The 25,849-nt window shown below is 47.7% G+C and overlaps 1 protein-coding gene across 2 annotated transcripts in view; it reads right to left on the minus strand.

Annotated features, from left to right (window-relative positions):
* Nucleotides 1–25,849, minus strand: part of LOC123764833 (uncharacterized) — a 238,433-nt gene that overhangs the window by 150,703 nt on the left and 61,881 nt on the right. The window contains exons 1-2 of one of the 2 annotated variants that reach the window (XM_045753025.2): nt 22,177–24,103; nt 17,504–18,274 (exon numbers count right to left, since the gene is read on the minus strand). In XM_045753025.2, coding sequence (XP_045608981.2) covers nt 17,504–18,274; nt 22,177–22,227 — 822 coding nt within the window. In that variant the 5' untranslated portion in view covers nt 22,228–24,103. Of the gene's footprint in view, nt 1–17,503; nt 18,275–22,176; nt 24,104–25,849 lie in introns of those variants that run through there. The other variant, XM_069302694.1, reaches the window with a different exon arrangement.

The following is a 25,849-nucleotide window of genomic DNA, read 5'->3' on the forward strand; positions in this document are numbered from 1 at the left end:
TCCCATGCAAGTAAGTTAATGCCACCATTCGTTGAGACAGAGATTGATATCTTTTTTACCACCTTTGAGACCCTAGCTAATAAAGTTAGCTGGCCTACAGATTAATGGTCTACCCTTCTCAGAGTGCATCTTACAGGTAGAGCTGCAGTTACTCTCAGTACCTTAGCGTCTGAGAATGACTACCAGACCCTGAAGCAAGCAGTTCTGGACGCCTACCTTCTCTCCACCGAAAGCTACAGACGAAAATTCCGTGATCATCTAAAGGCAAGTACCACCACCTTTCTAGAATTTGCCAATACCAAGAAAAGATATTTCATGAAATGGCTGGAAGCAGCACATGTCTCTACATTTTCAGAACTCGTCAACCTCATGCTAGTTGAGAAATTCTTGAGACGTGTTCCCTCTTCCGTCCGTTTATATCTAGCAGAAAAAGAAGAAACCGACTGCATCAAATGTGCGAAGTCGGCTGACACCTACAGCCTCATCCACCGGCTGACACCAGAACCACCTTCCAGTAAGAAGTCTTGGTACAGTTACGATAAAGTGAGTGCAGATCAAGCGAGCTCACAATTGTATTGTAAGTATTGCAAACTCTATGGACATACCATAGATAGATGTGTGAAGGCTCAATACAAAAGCAATGAATCTACTAAACCCAAACCGACTCCTCCTAAGTCCGGTAAGCCTGTGATGAATGTTGGTGTTCCTGTTAATGATCTTTCTCTCCTCAGTAAACACCTGTATCCTGGAACTGTCTCTACCAACGGTACAGATTCGGAGGGACGTTTCAAATTGAAGATCTTGAGGGACACAGCGGCTCTACAGTCAATAATATTGAAATCAGCTGTGCCTAACATCACCTACACCGGGGAAACCGTCCTTATCACTGACCTCACTGCTACCACTCCGTATCCACTTGCCAGAGTCCACCTGGATTGTCCCTTCGTGACCGGTGAAGTTCAAGTCGCCATCAGGGAAAAGCCTTTTCCCATGCCTGGAGTGCAACTTCTCCTGGGCAACGACTTGGCAGAAGATCTGCAACCGTCCAACCTGATCATCACGGACAAACCCCAGGTGTGTACCTCTGTAATGGATAATCCCATCTTTGAATATGTTCCAGCAGAGGTCCAAGAAAGTGATGAAGTTTCTCCTCCGGTTTTGGTGACCACCCGTGCACAAGCTGCACGACCGCAACCAGCTGACTCTACTGCTACCCCTGTTCCTCAAGACCCTCAGAATCTACCCCCAAATCTTACCAGTTTGGAGTTCCGTAAGTTACAGAGGGAAGATCAATCATTAACACCATTATTCTTCCAGACTGAGACTCAACCTGACAGTATCCCTGGGTTCTTCCTAGAGAATGAGTTGCTCTACCGCAGATACAGACCCAGTAAGCTGAAGGAGGACGACGATTGGGCCAATGTCGAACAACTAGTGATTCCCACCAACCTACGGGCCCGATATTCTACACCTGGCCCACGGAGCTCTTTCTCACTATGGTTTTAACAAAACCTACTACGGAATCAGACAAGACTACTACTGGCCAGGTATGGTAAAAGACGTCAAAAAGTACGTGCAACAGTGTCATACATGTCAGATGGCAGGTAAACCTAACATCTCTATTCCCCAGGCTCCATTAAATCCCATACAGGTGCCTGCGGAACCTTTCCACAGACTCATCATAGACTGTGTTGGTCCTTTACCCCGGACCAGTTCTGGCAACGCCTATATACTAACTATCATGTGTCCTGCCACCAGATTCCCCATAGCAGTTCCAGTAAAGAACATTACGGCTGCTACTGTGGTGAAACAACTAATGAAGATCTTCACCCAGTATGGATTTCCAAGAGAGGTTCAAAGTGACTGTGGCACCAACTTCACCAGTGATCTCTTCAAGAAGACACTGGAAGAGTTCAACATCACACAGGTATTGTCCAGCCCCTATCATCCTGCTTCACAGCGTTCTCTTGAACGTAGTCATCAGACTATTAAAGCACTTCTAAAGAAATTCTGCAATGACACCTTGAGGGACTGGGATAAACAACTTGATCTCATTATGTGCATTTTCAGAAGTCTTCCCAATGAGTCTCTAGGAGTATCTCCTTATGAGATGCTCTACGAACGTAAGTGCCGTACTCCTCTCAAAGTTTTTAAAGACTCTCTACGTAATGCCACCTTCAGTGAGCATCAGAATGTGCCCCAGTTTCTTTAAAACTTAAAACACATTCTAGAGAGAGTACGTAAATTTGTTAATGACAATCTATTGAAAGATCAGGAGAGGATGAAGATTCATTTTAACCAAAACAGCAAATTAAGAAAATTTAAACCAGGAGACTTCGTGTTGGCATATTTTCCTATCCCAGGTTCTCCATTGCAAAAAAAGTTTTCAGGACCCTACCGCATCAAGGAGTGCAGGAACAACCACAACTACGTTCTTGAGACTCCAGATAGGCGGCGGAAGACCCAGTTGTGCCACGTCAACCTCCTGAAGCTATATAACGGTACTCCTCCCACTGTGTTAATAGCATATTCTTCCTTTAAAAGTCCATACCTCCACAGTGAGACCTTCCCTGCTTCTCCTCCCGAAAGTACTAACACTGAGTCGGTGCTTTCCAACTCGGAAATCCTTACTAATCTTCATACCTATTTGCAGGACAGTAATAGTGCACCTCTCATCAGAATCTTCAAGGAACACCAGAAGTTGTTCAGTGATGATTCACAAGAGTGTAATGTGGTTCAGCACGACATCCAACTACTCCCTGACACACGGCCGATTCGTCAACCTTTCTACCGAATCAGCCTGAGTAAAAAGGAAGTCATGCGTGCTGAGGTACAGTACCTCCTGGATCATGGGCTGGCCACCCCTTGTGAGTCCCCTTGGGCCTCACCCTGCATCTTGGTGCCGAAACCGCATGGTAAAGAGAGGTTATGTACCAATTATCGGAAATTGAATCTTGTGACTGTCAAGGATGCGTACCCCTTACCTAGAATAGATGACATCCTTGACGCCATTGGTAATGCTCGGCATCTATCGAAGCTGGACTTACTAAAAGGATACTACCAAGTATGTTTGACAGAGCAAGCTAAGGAAATATCTGCCTTTACCACTCCTTTTGGCCTTTACAGATACGAACGCCTTCCATTTGGACTGTGTAATGCCCCGGCCACCTTTCAGCGAGCTGTCAACCGCGTCATCCAGGGCTTGGATAACACCTACGCCTACTTGGATGATATCGTTGTGGCAACCAACACCTGGAGCGAGCATCTGCTCCAGCTGCAACGATTGTTTGCCAAGCTCCTGACAACCGGCCTCACTATCAACTTGGGCAAGTCCACCTTTGCCAAAGGTAAAGTGCGTTATCTTGGTCATGAGATAGGGAGTGGCAGCATAGCTCCGTTAAACATACATACCCAAGCCATCCAGCATTACCCACAGCCTACCACCAGGAAGCAGCTCCTGTGCTTCCTTGGTCGTGCCTCCTACTACCGTAGGTTTGTGAAGAATTTTAGTACGGTGGCGACACCATTGATCACTTTAACCAGCCCCAAGCAATGGTATCATTGGACCATTCAGCAAACCACTGCTTTTGAACAACTTAAATTCCTGCTCTGTTCTAATCCTATTCTCGCCTCGCCAGATATCATGAAGCCTTTCATCCTCCATGTCGACGCCAGTGGTACCAGCATCGGGGGTGTCCTGATGTAACAACGAGGCGAGGAGATTCTACCTGTTAGCTACTACAGCTACAAGTTAAAACCACACCAAAAGAACTACAGCACTATCGAAAAGGAGCTACTCTCCATCGTCCTGAACTTGCAGCACTTCGAATCATACCTGCAAGGTGCTCGGTCTACCACCATCTACTCGGACCACAATCCCCTACGCTTCCTGCAGCAAGCCCAATTCAACAATCAACGGCTTCTACGATGGGCTTTATATCTGCAGAATTTCAACCTGGAGATCTTCTACATCAAAGGTTCTGACAACATCATAGCAGACGCCCCCTCCAGAGTCAATGAGGTAGAGGCAGCTCCACCTACCACTCTACCACCTGAAGACGTGACTTCACCCGGAACCGCAGGCTTCGGGGGAGAGTTGTGATGATAATCTCTTTCAAGAGAGATTGAGCCTGCTCTTCTCTACCTAAAGTTACGTTTATTCTACAAGTATAAGATGCTACATTCAAGATACGTCCACCAGTAGCACAAAACGTTTTGACCAGGAGGCAAAACGTGCCCTAAACCCCCAACTCCACACTCCCTCCACGCCGGCTCGTCATCAACCAGCCAACTACCCATCCCAGCCTGCCTGCTCCTGATTGGTAACTCGCCGACTGCACACTGCACCTCAGCGCCATCTACCTGAGTCGATGTCTGAGCTTGAACCAGCCATCAACTTCAGAATATTCTTTGTGCTCTAAGAGTTGACATCTCTCTCTGGCATACTAAGCTCTCTGGCTCTGTATACTAAGGGAGATCTCAGGCATAGCCAATATTCTCAGCACCATTATTACTATTTTAACTATTGTGTTTTTTGCATTTATCTTTGTTATTTAATTGCACTATTCATTGCCACAGGACTTGTCTTTATTTTTATTTATGTTTAAAGTATATTAAAGTTTCATTGTTCATACTTTGTGTTTTTTGTGTTCCTCCCTCTCACTTACCACAGACAACAGGCAAGCAGTCTATCTTTTTTTTTTTTTTTGTAAATGTGACAGGCATTGACACCAGCCATTGGAGGACTGCTGAACATCTACACTCCAACACTTTCCCAACACAATATATATATATATATATATATATATATATATATATATATATATATATATATATATATATATATATAAATGTCGTATCTAGTAGCCAGAACGCACTTCTCAGCCTACTATGCAAGGCCCAATTTGCCTAATAAGCCAAGTTTTCCTGAATTAATATATTTTCTCTAATTTTTTTCTTATGAAATGATAAAGCTACCCATTTCATTATGTATGAGGTCAGTTTTTTTTAATTGGAGTTAAAATTAACGTAGATATATGACCGAATCTAACCAACCCTACCTAACCTAACCTAACCTATCTTTATAGGTTAGGTTAGGTTAGGTAGCAGAAAAAGTTAGGTTAGGTTAGGTTAGGTAGGTTAGGTAGTCGAAAAAACATTAATTCATGAAAACTTGGCTTATTAGGCAAATCGGGCCTTGCATAGTAGGCTGAAAAGTGCGTTCTGGCTACTAGGTACGACATATATATATATATATATATATATATATATATATATATATATATATATATATATATATATATATTGTGACGATAATCTCCTTCAAGAGATTGAGCCTGCTCTTCCCTCCTAAGTTCGTCGCTATACATCCCTATACAACTAATATGGAAGAAATATCCAACAAGTACAACTCCAAGGTTTGCCAGAGAGCAAACGTATTCAGCACCAGGAACACCTGCTCCGCCTCCACCACTCGAACCACCAAACTACCTGTCCGTCGCCTGCTCATCGCTGATTGGCTGGTGGTCAGTTGCACCCGCTCCTCCACCGCCACACTACCCGATGTCTGGGGCCGCCACGACCTGCAGACCTCAGAATATCCAGTGCTTTCAACAAGTTAACACGTCTCGTTGGTAGACTAAGCTCTGGCTTACGTGTACTAAGAGAGGTGGCAGCTTAAAGCCAATATTCCTGCACCCATATTTTGCATTGTATATTGTTCACTTGTTATTACTCACTTGTCTTAACGTAACTTTTCATTTTGCCATTTGATTATTCTTATTATTTTGATTGATTGATTTTATGTTCCAATTTGTATGTCCATTTTATTCATGTTTTGCTTTTCTAATGTAATTAAAATCTCATTGTTAAATTTACTTGTGTTTTGTGTGTCTTCCCATTACCTTACCACAGACGAAGTTCCAGATTTTCTCTTTTTTGTTTCTATATGTGACGAGGCCATACCCCTAGCTTTTGAAACAACCGAACACCAACGCGTTACCGTCACAATATATATATATATATATATATATATATATATATATATATATATATATATAAATATATATATATATATATATATATATATATATATATATATATATATATATATATATATATATATATAAATATATATATATATATATATATATATATATATATATATATATATATATATATATATATATATATATATACAAACAAGCCTGAATGGTCCCCAGGACTATATGCAACTGAAAACTCACACCCCAGAAGTGACTCTCTGGGTTTATAGTCCTGGGGACCATTCAGGCTTGTTTGCATTTGTGTTCCTCACGTGTGCCCCAAAGAATGAGGTGATTTGATAAAATGCTATGCCCAAGATTACCATCGAAGTGCCGGCGGGGAAGTGGTTCAAATAGCTTCGGTTAACACTTCCTTTTGTCCAGTCGTGATGGTCAAGCGGATTAAGGTGTCCTGTAGATAGCAGTTGCATTGCTCCTGGGAGTATGGGTTCGAGTCACTTCTGGGGTGTGAGTTTTCAGTCATATATATATATGATATATATATATATATATATATATATATATATATATATATATATATATATATATATATATATATATATAATACACATGAGAGCATGTGCAGTGACTTAATATCTAACATATTCAGAGATTTGAGTAAGGGATACCGAGTGCTCTCTGGGGCCAGAGTTAGATATTGTCATAATAGCAGCTTTGTGTTGAGTAATTAGAGGACGTAAATGATTTTGGGTAGTAGAACCCCAAGCACAAATACCATAGTTGAGATATGGATAGATGAGAGAGTAATAGAGCGTCACTAGGGCAGGGCGGGGTACATAATATCTGATCTTAGAATGAATGCCAACAGTTTTAGAAACTGTTTTGCTATATTTAGAATGTGACCCTGGAAATTCAGCTTGTTGTCGATGAAGACACCAAGGAATTTGCCATATACTTTGTTAATAATTTGGATATTGTTTATTCTGAGATTAATTTGATCTGAGGATTTATTACCAAACAGAATATAGAAGGTTCTGTCAATGTTGAGGGTGAGTTTGTTGGCAGTTAGCCAAAGATGGACTTGACGTCACCCACTAATGTCATAATGTTGGGTGACGTCACAAGAGGGCCATGAGTGACGCGTGTGGCTCGGGTGACGTCACAAGAGGGCCATGGATGGCACGTGTGGCCCAGGTGACGTCACAAGAGGGCCAAGAGTGATGCATGTGGCCTGGGTGACGTCACATAAGGGCCATGGATGGCGCGTGTGGCCCGGGTGAGGTCACAAGAGGGCCATGGATGGCGCGTGTGGCCCAGGTGACGTCACAAGAGAGCCATGGATAGCGCGTGTGGCCCAGGTGACGTCACAAGAGGGCCATGGATGGCGCGTGTGGCCCGGGTGACGTCACAAGAGGGCCATGATTGACGCGTATGGCCCGGGTGACGTCACAAGAGGGCCATGAGTGACGCGTGTTTCCTGGGTGACGTCACAAGAGGGCCATGAGTGACGCGTGTGGCCTGTGTGACGTCACAAGAGGGCCATGAGTGACGCGTGTGGCCCGGGTGACGTCACAAGAGGGCCATGAGTGACGCGTGTGACCCGGGTGACATCACAAGAGGGCCATGAGTGACGCGTGTGGCCCGGGTGACGTCACAAGAGGGCCATGAGGGACGCGTGTGGCCCGGGTGACGTCACAAGAGGGCCATGAGTGACGCGTGTGGCCCGGGTGACGTCACAAGAGGGCCATGAGTGACGCGTGTGACCCGGGTGACGTCACAAGAGGGCCACGCGTGTGGGGGCAAATGGGTGTTATGCAATGTTAACCGGATCATATGATGCGTTGCTTTGTTGCCATGGCTATTTCTGGATGTTTGTGTGTAGCTGGTGAGCTGGGGGGGGGGGGGAGGTAGTGTGTATGTACTCACCTATCTTTGCCTGCAGGATCGAACTTTAGCTCCTGGACCCCGCCTTTCTAGCTGCTAATTGTTTATTGGAATGACTCCTGTCCTTCTGTCATATATTGTTTTAAAAGCTTTGGACAGTGTGTGGTTGGTCAACCTGCTCCTTAAGTTCATTGTTCTCACTATTACGGTATATGAACATTTTCTTACGTATAACTCATTGATGAAACTTTTTCCTAGGACTCATGTGAGTTTCAAGCTTCCACCCATATACCCTTCTTCTGTTCATTGTGGAAATGTAATCTAATTTAACTCAGTCAATCATCTTCAGTATTTTCTACGTTGCTATCATGTCTCCCTGCTACCTTATTTTTTTTCTAGCGTCGTCGTTCCGTACCTTCATTCGCTCTTCATTCCCATCGCTCGCATTTCGAGTGCGTGTGCATCTGTGTGTGTGTACTCAACTAATTGTGCTTGCGGGGGTTGAGCTCTGGCTCTTTGGGCCCGCTTCTCAACTGTCAATCAACTGGTGTACAGGTTCCTGAGCCTACTGGGCTCTATCATATCTACACATGAAACTGTGTATGGAGTCAGCCTCCACCACATCACTGCCTAATGCATTCCATCCGTTAACTACTCTGACACTAAAAAGTTCTTTCTAACGTCCCTGTGGCTCATGTGGGTACTCAGTTTCCACCTGTGTCCACTTGTTCGCGTACCACCTGAGTTGAATAGTTTATCCTTGTTTACCCGGTCGATTCCCCTGAGGATTTTGTAAGTTGTGATCATGTCTCCCCTTACTCCTCTGTCTTCCAGTGTCGTAAGGTGCATTTCCCGCAGCCTTTCCTCGTAACTCATGCCTCTTAGTTCTGGGACTAGTCTAGTGGCATATACCTTTGAACTTTTTCCAGCTTCGTCTTGTGCTTGACAAGGTACGGGCTCCATGCTGGGGCCGCATACTCCAGGATTGGTCTTACATATGTGGTGTACAAGATTCTGAATGATTCCTAACACAGGTTCCTGAAGGTTGTTCTGATGTTAGCCAGCCTCACATATGCCGCAGACGTTATTCTTTTAATGTGGGCTTCAGGAGACAGGTTTGGTGTGATATCAACTCTTAGATCTTTCTCTCTGTTCGTTTCATTAAGTACTTCATCTCCTATTCTGTATCCTGTGTCTGGCCTCCTGTTTCCACTGCCTAGTTTCATTACTTTGCATTTACTCAGGTTGAACTTCAACAGCCATTTGTTGGACCATTCACTCAGTCTGTCTAGGTCATCTTGTAGCCTCCTACTATCGTCCTCAGTTTCAATCCTCCTTATAATTTTTGCATCATCAGCTAACATTGAGAGAAACGAGTCTATACCCTCTGAGAGATCATTTACATATATCAGAAACAGTATAGGTCCAAGGACTGACCCCTGCGGGACTCCACTTGTGACGTCTCGCCAATCTGAGACCTCACCCCTCACACTGACTCGTTGTCTCCTGTTGCTTAGGTACTCCTTTATCCAGTGAAGTACCTTCCCTTTCACTCCAGCCTATGTGTGTGTGTGTGTGTGTGTGTGTGTGTGTGTGTGTGTGTGTGTGTGTGTGTGTGTGTGTGTGTGTGTGTGTGTGTGTGTGTGTGTGTGTGTGTGTGTGTGTGTGTGTGTGGGTGAGTGTGTGTATGTGTGTGTGTGTGTGTGTGTGTGTGTGTGTGTGTGTGTGTGTGTGTGTGTGTGTGTGTGTGTGTGTGTGTGTGTGTGTGTGTGTGTGTGTGTGTGTGTGTGTGGTGTGTGTGTGTGTGTGTGTGCGTGCGTGCAGGCGAGGATGTAATCTGTGAGAGTGAGCCTCACACACACACACACAGCCCAGGTGGCCGGGGAAATGATATCCTCACCGGCGTCACCAACACCTGAATATCCTCCTTCCCAGCCGTGATATCTTGGCCCCCCCCCTTACATCATCTCGTTACCCCCCTCCCCCCTCCCCCCTCCTGGCCCTGCACAACCTCCTCCCCCACCCCTCAAACCCCTCCATGACGGCCCCCTTGTTGAAGGGGGGCGGGAGGTAGGGGGAGGGGTCTGGTAAAGATGATGAAGAAGATATCGACGAAGGGAAAATTTTGGATGTAGGAAATACAGTATGAGTTATGATAGCAGGCCCGGGCTGTCTGTGTTGCTGACACCATGTTATGATAGCAGGTGGGCTGTCCACCTTGCTGACGCCATGGTATGATAGCAGGTGGGCTGTCCACCTTCTGACACCATGTTATGATAGCAGGCGGGCTATCCACCTTGCTGACACCATGTTATGATAGCAGGCGGGCTGTCCACCTTGCTGACACCATGTTATGATAGCAGGCTGGTTGTCCACCATAGTGACACCATATTATGATAGCAGGCGGGCTGTCCACCTTGCTGACACCATGTTATGATAGCAGGCAGATTGTCCACCTTGCTGACACCATGTTATGATAGCAGGCGGGCTGTCCACCTTGCTGACACCTTGTTATGATAGCAGGCGGTCTGTCCACCTTGCTGACACCATGTTATGATAGCAGGCGGGCTGTCCACCTTGCTGACACCATGTTATGATAGCAGGCAGATTGTCCACCATGTTGACACTATGTTATGATAGCAGGCGGGCTGTCCACCTTGCTGATACCATGTTATGATAGCAGGCGGGCTGTCCACCTTGCTGACACCATGTTATGATAGCAGGCGGGTTGTCCACCTTGCTGACACCATGTTATGATAGCAGGTGGGCTTTCCACCTTGCTGACGCCATGTTATGATAGCAGGCGGGCTGTCCACTATAGTGACACCATGTTATGATAGCAGGCGCGTTGTCCACCATGTTATGATAACAGGTGGGCTGTCCACCATAGTGACATCATGTTATGATAGCAATCGGGTTGTCCACCATAGTGACACCATATTATGATAGCAGGCGGGTTGTCCACCATTTTGACACCATGTTATGATAGCAGGCGGGTGTCCACCATGTTATGATAGCAGGCGGGTGTCCACCATGTTATGATAGCAGGCAGGTGTTCACCATGTTATGATAGCAGGCGGGTGTCCACCATGTTGACACTATGTTATGATAGCAGGCGGGTGTCCACCATGTTGACACCATGTTATGATAGCAGGCGGGTGTCCACCATGTTGACACCATGTTATGATAGCAGGCGGGTGTCCACCTTGTTGACACCATGTTATGATAGCAGGCGGGTGTCCACCATGTTGACACCATGTTATGATAGCAGGCGGGTGTCCACCTTGTTGACACCATGCTATGATAGCAGGCGGGTGTCCACCATGTTGACACCATGTTATGATAGCAACCGGGTGTCCACCTTGTTGACACCATGTTATGATAGCAGGCGGGTGTCCACCATGTTGACACCATGTTATGATAGCAGGCGGGTGTCCACCTTGTTGACACCATGTTATGATAGCAGGCGGGTGTCCACCATGTTGACACCATGTTATGATAGCAGGCGGGTGTCCACCATGTTGACACCATGTTATGATAGCAGGCGGGTGTCCACCATGTTGACACCATGTTATGATAGCAGGCGGGTGTCCACCTTGCTGACACCATGTTATGATAGCAGGCGGGTGTCCACCATGTGTGGGTGTTGCAATTGTCTATCAAATCACCTTTCATCTATGTATCCATTCATCAGTGTATCTATGCATCCATCTATCTGCTGTCTCTTTATCTGTTTCTGTCTCCCTTTGTCTTTATCTCTGTTTGTCACTGTTTCTGTCCAACTCTCTGTGTCTGTCTCACTCTCATATCAAATATTACTGTGTAATGTGTATTAACATCCACTGAATACCCAGTTAATATCCAGGTATCCATCTCACCTTCAGGATCTTTGTCTAGTCAGGTGAAGTTGGATATATAATCCCAAACTCTTCCCTCCTCTGTTTCAGCTCTCACCAACCGATCAGAAGATTTCTGTCTTACGGGAGCTGGTCGGCCGAGCGGACAGCACACTAGACTTGTGAACCTGTGGTCTCGGGTTCGATCCCGGGCGCCAGCGAGAAACGATGGGCAGAGTTTCTTTCACCCTATGCCCCTGTTACCTAGCAGTAAATAGGTACCTGGGAGTTAGTCAGCTGTCACGGGCTGCTTCCTGGGGGTAAAGGCCTGGTCAAGGACCGGGCCGCGGGGACACTAAAAAAGCCCCGAAATCAACTCAAGATAACCTCAAGAAGATAACCTACCAAACAGTGGATCCTCCCACCAGTCGACGACCCACACTTCACACTGGGGACCCAAGGAACAACCAGCACCCTCGCATCACGTGCTGGCATACTCCCTGGTTATTTACGACAAGCGAAGAGGCTTGCCGGACCAGTCATCCACCGATTCGTCAGAGAACTGAATGTGTTGTACCTAGCCAATGGTCTGGACCCCATCACAGCCCCTGACGTAAATCTCACTACCTCCGCTACCACACAGGGGACTTCCACAAGGTCGACCTCAACTCTGCTTAAGACCCAGGCTGCACAAACAGCAGCATCCTCCAATCCATCCCCAAAAGCCACCACCATCACCTCAGCAGAGGCGCTCCCAGACGGGCTCTCTCCGACCACCACTAACGTGACTGAACCAGCGTTTACCACAACTTATCACCTCCAGAGTCAACCTGAGGCTGTGAGACCAACACCACCACCAGGACACTACGCCACGGACTCCTCAGACGAGGACCGCTCAGTAAGAGCTCCATAGCCACCACACTTGCCCTACTCCGTATAAGAGCTCCTCATGGAGGCCACCTCACCCAACTCCAGTGACAACACAGCCGTGTCCACTCGCAGCAAGACTCAGACTAAGAACAAACGGAAGACCTAAAGGCCTTCACAACTCACCAACTCTATAATTGGTGTAGATGGCCCTCCGAGACCTCTACCGCCCCCCCCACCCCTTAACCTTCCATTTATAGATCTCCAGTATCAGCTGTTGGTACTGGTAATGGCTGCAAAGAGCCTCCACTTACAGGCCATTCATGCCCGTGTCACCTTTTGGGTGGCTTAATCTTTATCAATCACTCAATAGTGGATCATAGTTGAAGAACTCCCCAGACACCAAACAGAACGCCTTGAAGGAAACCAACGTCGTCTATGTCTTCACATGCCCACTTGGGGACTGTCAACCCCAAAGAACTCAGCATATAGGCAAGACAACAACGTCTCATTAAAGGCGATTAACAATGCGCAAACAACAGGGCTCCATCAAGGAACATATAATCTTTCTCACAACCAGACCATCACCAGAAAAATCTTAACAAGCAACACAGAAATAATCGATAGATACAGCGATTGCCAAAGACTCGACAAAAGATAGGCACTACACATCAAGAAGTCAACACCAGCAATCAACAGCTAATTAACGCACAACTACATTCTACCCACTTCAAGACCCCGAACCAACATAGAAGTAGCAAGAGGAAGTATGGGCCAATAGGCCTTCAGCAGTTAATTCCATTCTTATGTTTTCATACCTACCACGCCCAAAACGTTTTGCATCATATCACCTCACCCATTATATATATATATATATATAACGCATATAAGCATGATGTATGTTAAGTGTAAACAAGTATTTGAGAATGTAAGAAGCCCTTATGAAATGATTCCAGGCGTCAGACCAAAATAAAAATGATAAATAAATATTGGAGAATTAATTTTTCAATTACCCTCGACAGTGAAGAAAAACGTAAGGAATATTGAGAAAATTCGTGTTAGAATTATTAATCTTACCTTTTTGGTCATATTCAACAACATACATTTACAAGAAAGACTGCTACTAATATATATATATATATATATATATATATATATATATATATATATATATATATATATATATATATATATATATATATATATGTCGTACCTAGTAGCCAGAACGCACTTCTCAGCCTACTATGCAAGGCCCGATTTGCATAATAAGCCAAATTTTCTTGACTTAATTGTTTTTCGACTACCTAACCTACCTAACTTAACCTAACCTAACTTTTTCGGCCACCTAACCAAACCTAACATATTAAGATAGGTTAGGTTAGGTTAGGTAGGGTTGGTTAGGTTCGGTCATATATCCACGTTAATTTTAACTCCAATAAAAAAAAATTGACCTCATACATAATGAAATGGGTAGCTTTATCATTTCATAAGAAAAAAATTAGAGAAAATATATTAATTCATGAAAACTTGGCTTATTAGGCAAATCGGGCCTTGCATAGTTGGCTCAGAAGTGCGTTCTGGCTACTAGGTACGACATATATATATTTATTAGTATATTTTTGGTAGCAGTCTTCCTTGTAAACATATGTTGTTGAAGATGACCGAAATGGTAAGATTAATCATTCTAACACAAATTTTTGCAATGTCTTATGTTTCTGTTCACTGTTGAGGGTAATTGAAATATCAATTCTCCAAAATAAATTTTTATTCTTTGCCTGACGCCTGAATGCGTTTTGCAATTCTTATTACATTTTCAAAGACTTATACATAAAAATTAATCATACTGATACTCATTTCGGGTGAGGTGATATGACACAAAAGTTTTGGGTGAGGTTACAAACACAAGACAGAATATGAAACAATGGGTATGAAAACATAAGAATGGAAGTTACTGCAGAGGGCCTATTGGCCCATTTCTCCTCTTGCTGCTTCTATATTGGTTTGGGGTCTTGAAGTGGGTAGAATATGGTTGTGCATTAATTGGCTGTTGATTACTGGTGTTGACTTTTTGATGTGTAGTGCCTCACTGATGTCAAGCCTCCTGCTATCGCTGTATCTATCGATGATTTCTGTGTTGTTTGTAAAGATTTCCCCTAGTGATGGTCTGGTTGTGAGAAGAGATTATATGTTCCTTGATGGAGCCCTGTTGTTTATGCATTGTTAGTCGCCTGGAAAGAGACGTTGTTGTCTTGCCTATATACTGAGTTCTTTGGTGCTTATAGTCCCCAAGTGGGCATTTAAAGGCATAGATGACATTGCTTTACTTCAAGTCGTTCTATTTGGTGTCTGGGGAGTTTTTTATGAGTAGGTTGGCCGTTTTTTTGGTTTTATAGTAAATTGTTAATTGTATTTTCTGATTTCTTCTACCTAGAGAGACAACAACAACACTCTCCTGCCCCATGGGAGATCACTCCTTTCCAAATTATTGTCCCCCCCTTTCCCACCCAAGAAGCTGATTAAAGAACAAGCCATGTTTCGACAAGAAGCAAAGTACAATGCCTTAAGCCAAATTGATGCTTTAGTCAGAGAGCGCTCCCTTTCCCAGATTATTTACACTGATGGATCCTTGCACCAGTCCCATGGTGCAGCTGGAAGTGCAGTTGTTGTGACAGGGAGAGATGGTTCCTTCTCCCATGAGTGTGGAGCGCGTCTCAGTAACTGGGCCTCCACTCTTCAAACAGAATTGGTTGCCATAATCCTTGCACTCGAGCGCGTATATGAATCCAAAGTTGACACGCTAATTGTAAGTGACTCATTGTCATCCTTGACTGCCCTCAGCTCCCTAAGGCATAACTGTGACGTGCTTATCTCTGAAGCTAGACACAAATATAATGAAATAATCAATGACGGAGTCAGAGTTTGTCTCCTGTGGATTCCTTCCCATATTGGTCTTCGAATGCATGATAGAACTGATGAGTTGCCAAGACTTTTGCTCGTAAAGAGGGAATTGATTACCAACTTGGACTGCCTTTGAGCAGCCTGAGGGCAGCAATATCCCAGGAACATCAACTAAACTTCGGAGACTTGAGGCAAAGTGAAATTCACACCAGTTACTCCATCTATCATCATTCTATTATGCAGGAAGAACCGCACGTCTATGGGTCATCCTATAATGTTAGCAGACTTCTAGATGTTACCACTGCTAGGCTTAGGCTCGACTACAAGTACCTCTGGGAATTTGTAACACCTGCTGATGTAGATTTGACTAAATGTAAACTCTGTCAGCAGAACTATTCGCATACTTTGCGTCATTATATAATGGAATGTGAAAAAAATGCGGAATTTAGAGATAACACCATCAATAGTGTCCAAGAAATGTGTCAGTACTTCATTCATAATGATGTGCTGCCCGAAATCTTAGCAAAGTATCCAAAATTTGCTTACTGTAGGTAATGCATGCACATGACTGTAAAGCTGCCGCCCAGGTGGGTGGGTGTGGAGCAAGACTAGTAACTGTGTGACTCACCATAGATGTAAAGTGCCTTGTATAGTGACTGTTGTGAGCCTCTTGTTGATCACTTGTGACACAAAAGATTATTGATGTGTGTACTTGTGTGGGTGATTAAATATTTATGTGTATGTATATATGTATATGTATATATATATATATATGTACATGTACGTATGAGAATGTGTACATGTATATATAACATTAATAATTTTGTAACTAGCGTCAAAAATTTTTATTTGCTTAACTAAACGAACTAGAGGGTTCAGTTCCTGAACCGATTATGTGGCTCTGTAATCCTTTACACCACCGCCCACGGGATGAGTATGGGGTGCATAATAAAGAAAGAAATTGAATTGTCTGTAGGGATAACGTTCCTATCAACAATATCTTTCAGGACCCTTTCCTCCGTTTTATGAGCCGTCGAAAAGAAGTTCCTGTAAAATAATTTAATAGAAGGTACCTGTGTTGTGTTAGTTGACTCTTCAGAGGTTGCATGGCATTTTATCTTTCTTTTTTATGATGTCTTCAACAAAACCGTAAAGAAGCCATCTTCTCTAACGGTTTTCTAAGGAATACATCTTCAGAAGAAATGAAGATGTATTCCTTCTGAAGATGTATTAATATACGAAAGTACTTAAGGAAATTCTTGTTTCACTTCTTCCTCCGTGGTCTGACACTGTCACATTTTTCATCACGTGCTAATGTTCGTGATTTACACACACACACACACACACACACACACACACACACACACACACACACACACACACACACACACACACACACACACACACACACATGGAATGTGTGTGGTTAAATGGAATGCATTAGGGGGTGATGTGGTGGAGGCTGACTCCATACACAGTTTCAAGTGTAGATATGACAGAGCCCGATAGGCTCAGGAATCTGTACACCTGTTGATTGACGGTTGAGAGGCGGGACCAAAGAGCCAGAGCTCAACCCCCGCAAACACAACTAGGTGAGTACAACTAGGTGAGTACACACACACACACACACACACACACACACACATATGGATACCACACAACAATGTAAATCCTCTCATTTACTTATATCACTATTCTTTGCTTCTAATTGATCTAGCCTGTCATGAATATGAGTCCACAGCTGATTGAGAACCTTCATCTAAGTAGGATACGATCGGCACGACCTTCAAGACCCAGTAGAGCCATAATGCTTATTGAATCTGGTGAACGATCTCCATTGGGTTGAACCGAGCATAGAGAAGTGTAAGGCTGCTTGCCTAAGAGAGCTACCATGAGTTGTCTGACGGTAGGAAAATGTTATCGCCGGACGAGAGTGAACCATGGAGTGTGGTCATTGGCTACATTTGTGTAACAAGGCAGTAGAGTGTGAGAACAAGGGACAAGAGTACTCACCATATCAGGGGCTGAGGCCGCTGGCTGCCAGGGGGTGAATGCGGTGAGTCTGGAGTCAGCGGGCAATAACGGGCCCACGAACCCTTGGTGGCTGAAGTGCGTGGAGCCTGCCATGGTCCTGGGGTACATGGCCGGGGGCTCCCTGCGGGACTTGGGACTAGGCTGGTGAGCCTCCTGCGGTGACGCACGGAGGGCGAGGGCCACGGGACGCGGCTCCTGACGCTCCGCCGCCATCATCCTCCGCAGCTCGTCGTACCGGCCCTTAGAGGAGCGGCCAGGTCCTCGCATCGCGGTCAGTTTACGGTGCACCGCATCATACTTGCCCTGGCGGTTCCCAGAGCCCAGGATAGCCCTCAGATTCTCGAAGGGGCTAGGGCGGGCTTGCGAGGGGCTTGGATAGGGTATGATGCTGCCGTAGATGGAGGACTTGGACCGGCCGTTGGAGTCCGGGCCGAAGGTCCTGTGTCTGCCGTAGTTGTTGTAGGAGCGGGTCCTGGGCAGCTGGTTGGTGGAGGTGGCTCGCCGGGCCTCGCGCTTGCTGAGTCGCCACATCTCGCGCAGCTCCTCGCAGCTGGGCTCGCCCCGCAGCCTGTACCCGGGCACGTACTGGTTGAACTCCAGGTCGCGCTTGGCGACGACGCTGAGGCCCAGGTCGTGGAGGTCGTCGGTGTCGGGGTGGGCGCAGGCCAGCCCCACCACGGCCAGCATCACGGCCGCCACAAGCCCGCCCACCATCCTGGGGCTCCGCTCACACCGCCATGACGACGACACCTGCAACACACACACAACAGTTACCACGCCGCCCACTGCACCACTATCACCCTGCAACACACTAAAATAGGGTGTTGCAGGTGGGAGCTTATAGGTCCCTATAAACACATGAAGCAACACCAGCTGACGTATGCTGCTCTTGCCTTTCTTTAAACACCTTCACATCACAATATATATAGTCAAATATAATGTCTATTTGTCCAAGTTTGGGGTTCAGCCCCACCAAACTTTGCAGTGTAACTGTTGGGTGGTTAGGGACTGTCATTAAGGAGTGTCGGGGTCTGATTTTGTTTTAAAAATAAATACAAAAAATCAACAACAGCGGCTTTGATATGTAAAGTGGCTTGTATAGAGACTGTTGTGAGCCTCTTGTCCAATCACGTATGATATGAAAAAATATGTATTTTCATATATATATATATATATATATATATATATATATATATATATATATATATATATATATTTATATATATATATATATGTAACATAAACAATTGTGTAACTAGCTTCCCAAGGCTGTTACTTGCTTAGCTAAACGAACTATGGGGTTCAGTCCCTGAATCCATTATGTGCCTCTGTAACACTTTCATCGCCCACAAGATGGGTATGGGGTGCATAATAATAAAATTAAACGTAGGCCTCCCGGACCAGATGGTTAACGACCCACTGTACCAACTACCAGACACAACGACCACTCTGGGAGGCTCCGAGGGTGACCTCCTGAGGCCCCCCGAGGTCAGGCCAGGTCGCCCTCCAGACCTCTCGGTGGGCTTGACCCAAGGGTGAGGCCAAGATGGTTAGAGCAGTAAAGGTAACATCAACACTCAGAACATCAACACTCAGAACATCAACACCCTGAACATCAACACCCAGAACATCAACACTCAGAGCATCAACACTCAGAACATCAACACCCTGAACATCAACACTCAGAACATCAACACTCAGAACATCAACACTCAGAACATCAACACTCAGAACATCAACACCCAGAACATCAACACTCAGAACATCAACACCCTGAACATCAACACCCTGAACATTAACACTCAGAACATCAACACCCAGAACATCAACACTCAGAACATCAACACTCAGAACATCAACACTCAGAACAACAACACTCAGAACATCAACACTCAGAACATCAACACTCAGAACATCAACACCCTGAACATCAACACCCTGAACATCAACACTCAGAACATCAACACCCAGAACATCAACACTCAGAACATCAACACTCAGAACATCAACACCCAGAACATCAACACTCAGAACATCAACACCCAGAACATCAACACTCAGAACATCAACACTCAGAACATCAACACTCAGAACAACAACACTCAGAACAACAACACTCAGAACATCAACACTCAGAACAACAACACCCTGAACAACAACACCCTGAACATCAACACTCAGAACATCAACACCCTGAACATCAACACCCTGAACATCAACACCCTGAACATCAACACTCAGAACATCAACACCCTGAACATCAACACTCAGAACAACAACACCCTGAACATCAACACTCAGAACATCAACACCCTGAACATCAACACCCTGAACATCAACACTCAGAACAACAACACCCTGAACATCAACACTCAGAACATCAACACTCAGAACAACAACACCCTGAACATCAACACTCAGAACATCAACACTCAGAACATCAACACTCAGAACAACAACACCCTGAACATCAACACTCAGAACATCAACACTCAGAACATCAACACTCAGAACAACAACACCCTGAACAACAACACCCTGAACATCAACACTCAGAACATCAACACTCAGAACATCAACACTCAGAACATCAACACCCTGAACATCAACACCCTGAACATCAACACTCAGAACATCAACACCCAGAACATCAACACTCAGAACATCAACACTCAGAACATCAACACCCAGAACATCAACACTCAGAACATCAACACCCAGAACATCAACACTCAGAACATCAACACTCAGAACATCAACACTCAGAACAACAACACTCAGAACAACAACACTCAGAACATCAACACTCAGAACAACAACACCCTGAACAACAACACCCTGAACATCAACACTCAGAACATCAACACCCTGAACATCAACACCCTGAACATCAACACCCTGAACATCAACACTCAGAACATCAACACCCTGAACATCAACACTCAGAACAACAACACCCTGAACATCAACACTCAGAACATCAACACCCTGAACATCAACACCCTGAACATCAACACTCAGAACAACAACACCCTGAACATCAACACTCAGAACATCAACACTCAGAACAACAACACCCTGAACATCAACACTCAGAACATCAACACTCAGAACATCAACACTCAGAACAACAACACCCTGAACATCAACACTCAGAACATCAACACTCAGAACATCAACACTCAGAACAACAACACCCTGAACATCAACACCCTGAACATCAACACCCTGAACATCAACACCCTGAACATCAACACCCAGAACATCAACACTCAGAACAACAACACCCTGAACATCATCACTCAGAGCATCAACACTCAGAACATCAACGCCCTGAACATCAACACTCAGAACATCAACACCCTGAACATCAACACTCAGAACATCAACACTCAGAACATCAACACCCTGAACATCAACACTCAGAACATCACCACTCAGAACAACAACACCCTGAACATCAACACTCAGAACAACAACACCCTGAACATCAACACTCAGAACATCAACACCCAGAACATCAACACTCAGAACAACAACACTCAGAACATCAACACTCAGAGCATCAACACCCTGAACATCAACACTCAGAACATCAACACTCAGAGCATCAACACCCTGAACATCAACACCCAGAACATCACCACTCAGAACATCAACACTCAGAACATCAACACTCAGAACATCAACACTCAGAGCATCAACACCCTGAACATCAACACTCAGAACATCAACACTCAGAGCATCAACACCCTGAACATCAACACCCAGAACATCACCACTCAGAACATCAACACTCAGAACATCAACACTCAGAACATCAACACTCAGAGCATCAACACCCTGAACATCAACACTCAGAACATCAACACCCTGAACATCAACACTCAGAACATCAACACTCAGAACATCAACACTCATAGCATCAACACCCTGAACATCAACACTCAGAACATCAACACCCTGAACATCAACACTCAGAACATCAACACTCAGAACATCAACACTCAGAGCATCAACACCCTGAACATCAACACCCAGAACATCAACACTCAGAACATCAACACCCAGAACATCAACACTCAGAACATCAACACCCTGAACATCAACACTCAGAACATCAACACCTAGAACATCAACACTCAGAACATCAACACCCAGAACAACAACACCCTGAACGTCAACACTCAGAGCATCAACACTCAGAGCATCAACACTCAGAGCATCAACGCTGAGAGCATGAGTGTAGATGCTCATGAGTCAGCGGAGACATGATTACAACAGAAAATTCTCAGTGGAATAGCCAGGGAAGATTAAGACATTCAACACTGGTGGGACGCGAACAAGGGGACACAGGTGGAAACTGAGTACCCAAATGAGCCACAGAGACGTTAGCAAGAACTTTTTCTGTGTCAGAGTAGTTAACGGATGGAATGCATTAGGCAGTGATGTGATGGAGGCTGACTTCATACACAGTTTCAAATGTAGGTATGACAGAGCCCGGTAGGCTCAGGAACCTGTACACCAGTTGATTGACGGGTGAGAGGCGGGACCAAAGAGCCAGAGCTCAACCCCCGCAAGCACAACTAGGTGAGTACAAATGTTAGTACTCGAATATAAGTTCAAGAGAGAGATGGCACTGTGGCACTCACCTGAGAGGGGAGACTACTGAGGCCTGTGCCTCGTCTCGCGTCCGCCCACATTACCCAGTGTTCCAGGCACCTCCTCCTGTGTTCTGGGCCCTCCTGCCGTGTTCTGGGCCCTCCAGCTGTGTTCTGGGCCCTCCTCCTGTGTTCTGGGCACTCCTCCTGTGTTCTGGGCACTCCTCCTGTGTTTTGGGCCCTCCTGCTGTGTTCTGGGCCCTTCTGCTGTATTCTGGGCTCTCCTCCAGTATTCTGGGCCCTCCTCCAGTCTTCTGGGCCCTCCTCCAGTGTTCTGGACCCTCCTCCTGTGTTCTGGGCCCTCCTCCAGTGTTCTGGGCCCTTTTTCTGTGTTCTGGGCTCTTCTCCAGTGTTCTGGGCCCTCCTCCAGTGTTCTGGGCCCTCCTCCAGTGTTCTGGGCCCTCCTCCAGTGTTCTGGGCCCTCCTCCAGTGTTCTGGGCCCTCCTCCAGTGTTCTGGACCCTCCTCCTGTGTTCTGGGCCCTCCTCCAGTGTTCTGGACCCTCCTCCTGTGTTCTGGGCCCTCCTCCAGTGTTCTGGGCCCTCCTCCTGTGTTCTGGGCCCCTCCTCCAGTGTTTCGGGCCCTCCTCCAGTGTTCTGGCCCCTCCTCCAGTGTTCCGGGCCCTCCTCCTGTGTTCCGAGGCCCTCCTCCAGTGTTCTGGACCCTCCTCCTGTGTTCTGGGCCCTCCTCCAGTGTTCTGGGCCCTCCTCCTGTGTTCTGGGCCCCTCCTCCAATGTTTCGGGCCCTCCTCCTGTGTTCTGGGCCCTCCTCCAGTGTTCTGGGCCCTCCTCCTGTGTTCTGGGCCCCTCCTCCAGTGTTTCGGGCCCTCCTCCAGTGTTCCGAGGCCCTCCTCCAGTGTTCCGAGGCCCTCCTCCAGTCTCAGTGGACTTCCGCAATGTTGACCAAGTTCGTCAGATTGAAGGGTTTTCGGTAACCCAACTCCGGTCTATTGACGCGCCACCATAGAGGACCTCACGCACCCACAGTCCTCTCAGACATTGTCTTCCTCACAACGTTTAAAGGTGTTGCAAGTGGTGGCGGGTGTTGCAAGTGGTGGCGGGTGTTGCAAGTGGTGGCGGGTGTTGCAAGTGGTGGCAGGAGTTGCAAGTGGTGGCGGGTGTTGCAAGTGGTGGCGGGTGTTGCAAGTGGTGGCGGGTGTTGCAAGTGGTGGCGGGTGTTGCAAGTGGTGGCGGGTGTTGCAAGTGGTGGCGGGTGTTGCAAGTGGTGGCGGGTGTTGCAAGTGGGAGAGGCGCCCTCTGCTTTCAGTGGCTCGGGATTTTCTTTTTCCGATTCATGAGGAGTCGCCCAGGTGAGGTCCAGCGGGTTGTGTACCCCTGGGGGTACTGTGGTGCTGTACCGTCAGTCACTGTGGCGGTACAGCTGTGTACCGTCAGTCACTGTGGCGGTACAGCTGTGTACCGTCAGCCACTGAGGCGGTACAGCTGTGTACCGTCAGCAACTGTGGCGGTACAGCTGTGTACCGTCAGCCACTGTGGCGGTACAGCTGTGTACCGTCAGTCACTGTGGCGGTACAGCTGTGTACCGTCAGTCACTGTGGCGGTACAGCTGTGTACCGTCAGTCACTGTGGCGGTACAGCTGTGTACCGTCAGTCACTGTGGTAGTACAGCTGTGTACCGTCAGTCACTGTGGCGGTACAGCTGCGTACCGTCAGCCACTGTGGTAGTACAGATGTGTACCGTCAGTCACTGTGGTAGTACAGCTGTGTACCGTCAGTCACTGTGGCGGTACAGCTGTGTACCGTCTCGCAGGGGGGAGTACCTGTCCAAACACACGCTGGCTTCTGTCTTCCAACCTTCAGTACCCCGTCCCTGACCTTAGTGACGGGCGTGTGTGCGCGTGACGGGTGCACGTGCCCTGTGTGTATACGCGCGCGCACGTGTGTACGGCGAGGCGTATTGAGATCGACTGCCAGCCAGAGGGTTGGGCGACATGCCCCTCCTTCTCCCCCCCCCCCCCCTCCTCACGCCCCTTCATCTCCCCCCTCCAACACCATCACCTCCTGGGGGGGAGGATGGTGTTCTACAGGAACAATGAACGGAGAACGGGGCGGAAAGCGTCACATAAATACCCAGAAGAACACAAGTGGTGTCGGCATCAGGAACAGGAGGCTGATGCCTGTGACCCCCTCCCACGTCCCCTCCTGCAGGGGTCCCTACGGCAGGGGGCTACCTTCTCACCCCTACAGAAGGGGTGAGAAGGGGCCCCTGGCTCACTGCCGGAGAGAATGAATGAACCAGAGGGGCGCCCTGCCAAAGGCAAGTGTTGCCCAAACGGTTCGGTGGTGATGGCAGCCCTCTCAGGCCCAGGAGGGGGTTATGGCGGGCCCTGGGGCCAGAGACATTACTGAGAATGGCGGAGGCCAGACCCCTGCTCCCTCTTCCCCTCTCTATACCAGGAAATATGTCACGGTGGCGGCCCCCGTGAGGGGGGGGGGGGGTAGGCCCCGTGAGGGGGTGGGGGTAGGCCCCGTGAGGGGGTGGGAGTAGGTCCCGTGTAGGGGGAGGGTCGGCCCCGTGTGGTGGAGGGTCGGCCCCGTGTGGTGGAGGGTCGGCACCGTGTGGGGGAGGGTCGTCCCCGTGTGGTGGAGGGTCGGCCCCGTGTGGTGGAGGGTCGGCCCCGTAGGGGGGGGGGTGAGGGTCGGCCCCGTAGGGGGGGGGAGGGTCGGCCCCGTGTGATGGAGGATCGGCCCCGTAGGGGGGGTGAGGGTCGGCCCCGTAGGGGGGGTGAGGGTCGGCCCCGTGTAGGGGAGGGTCGGCCCCGTGTGGTGGAGGGTCGGCCCCGGGTGGTGGAGGGTTGGCCCCGTGTGGTGGAGGGTCGGCCCCGTGTGGTGGAGGGTCGGCCCCGTGTGGTGGAGGGTCGGCCCCGTGTGGTGGAGGGTCGGCCCCGTAGGGGGGGGTGAGGGTCGGCCCCGTAGGGGGGGAGGGTCGGCCCCGTGTGGTGGAGGATCGGCCCCGTGTGGTGGAGGGTCGGCCCCGTAGGGGGGGGGTGAGGGTCGGCCCCGTATGGTGGAGGGTCGGCCCCGTGTGGTGGAGGGTCGGCCCCGTGTGGTGGAGGGTCGGCCCCGTGTGGTGGAGGTTCGGCCCCGTGTGGTGGAGGGTCGGCCCCGTGTGGTGGAGGGTCGGCCCCGTGTGGTAGAGGGTCGGCCCCGTATGGTGGAGGGTCGGTCCCGTGTGGGGGAGGGTCGGCCCCGTGTGGAGGGGTGAGGGTCGGCCCCGAAGGGGGGGGGGGGGTAGGGTCGGACCCTCCACTTAGCAGGTGATGGCTGTCATCTGGCTTCCTGTGTGATGTCACGGGACTGGTGAGAAGTTCAGCCCCTTCCCAGTGACGTCACTGGATGAGAGCCAAGATCCTCTATGCACTCCAACCCCTCCTCACATCCCCTCCTCACAACTCCTCCTCACACCCCCTCCTCACTCCCCCTCCTCACAACCCCTCCTCACACCCCCTCCTCACAACCCCTCCTCACAACCCCTCCTCACACCCCTCCTCACAACCCCTCCTCACACCCCCTCCTCACAACCCCTCCTCACACCCCCTCCTCACACCCCCTCCTCACGACCCCTCCTCACAACCCCTCCTCACACCCCCTCCTCACAACCCCTCCTCACACCCCCTCCTCACACCCCCTCCTCACAACCCCTCC

Source organism: Procambarus clarkii, chromosome 48 (assembly GCF_040958095.1).
Source record: "Procambarus clarkii isolate CNS0578487 chromosome 48, FALCON_Pclarkii_2.0, whole genome shotgun sequence".
Taxonomy (NCBI): Eukaryota; Metazoa; Arthropoda; class Malacostraca; order Decapoda; family Cambaridae; genus Procambarus; species Procambarus clarkii.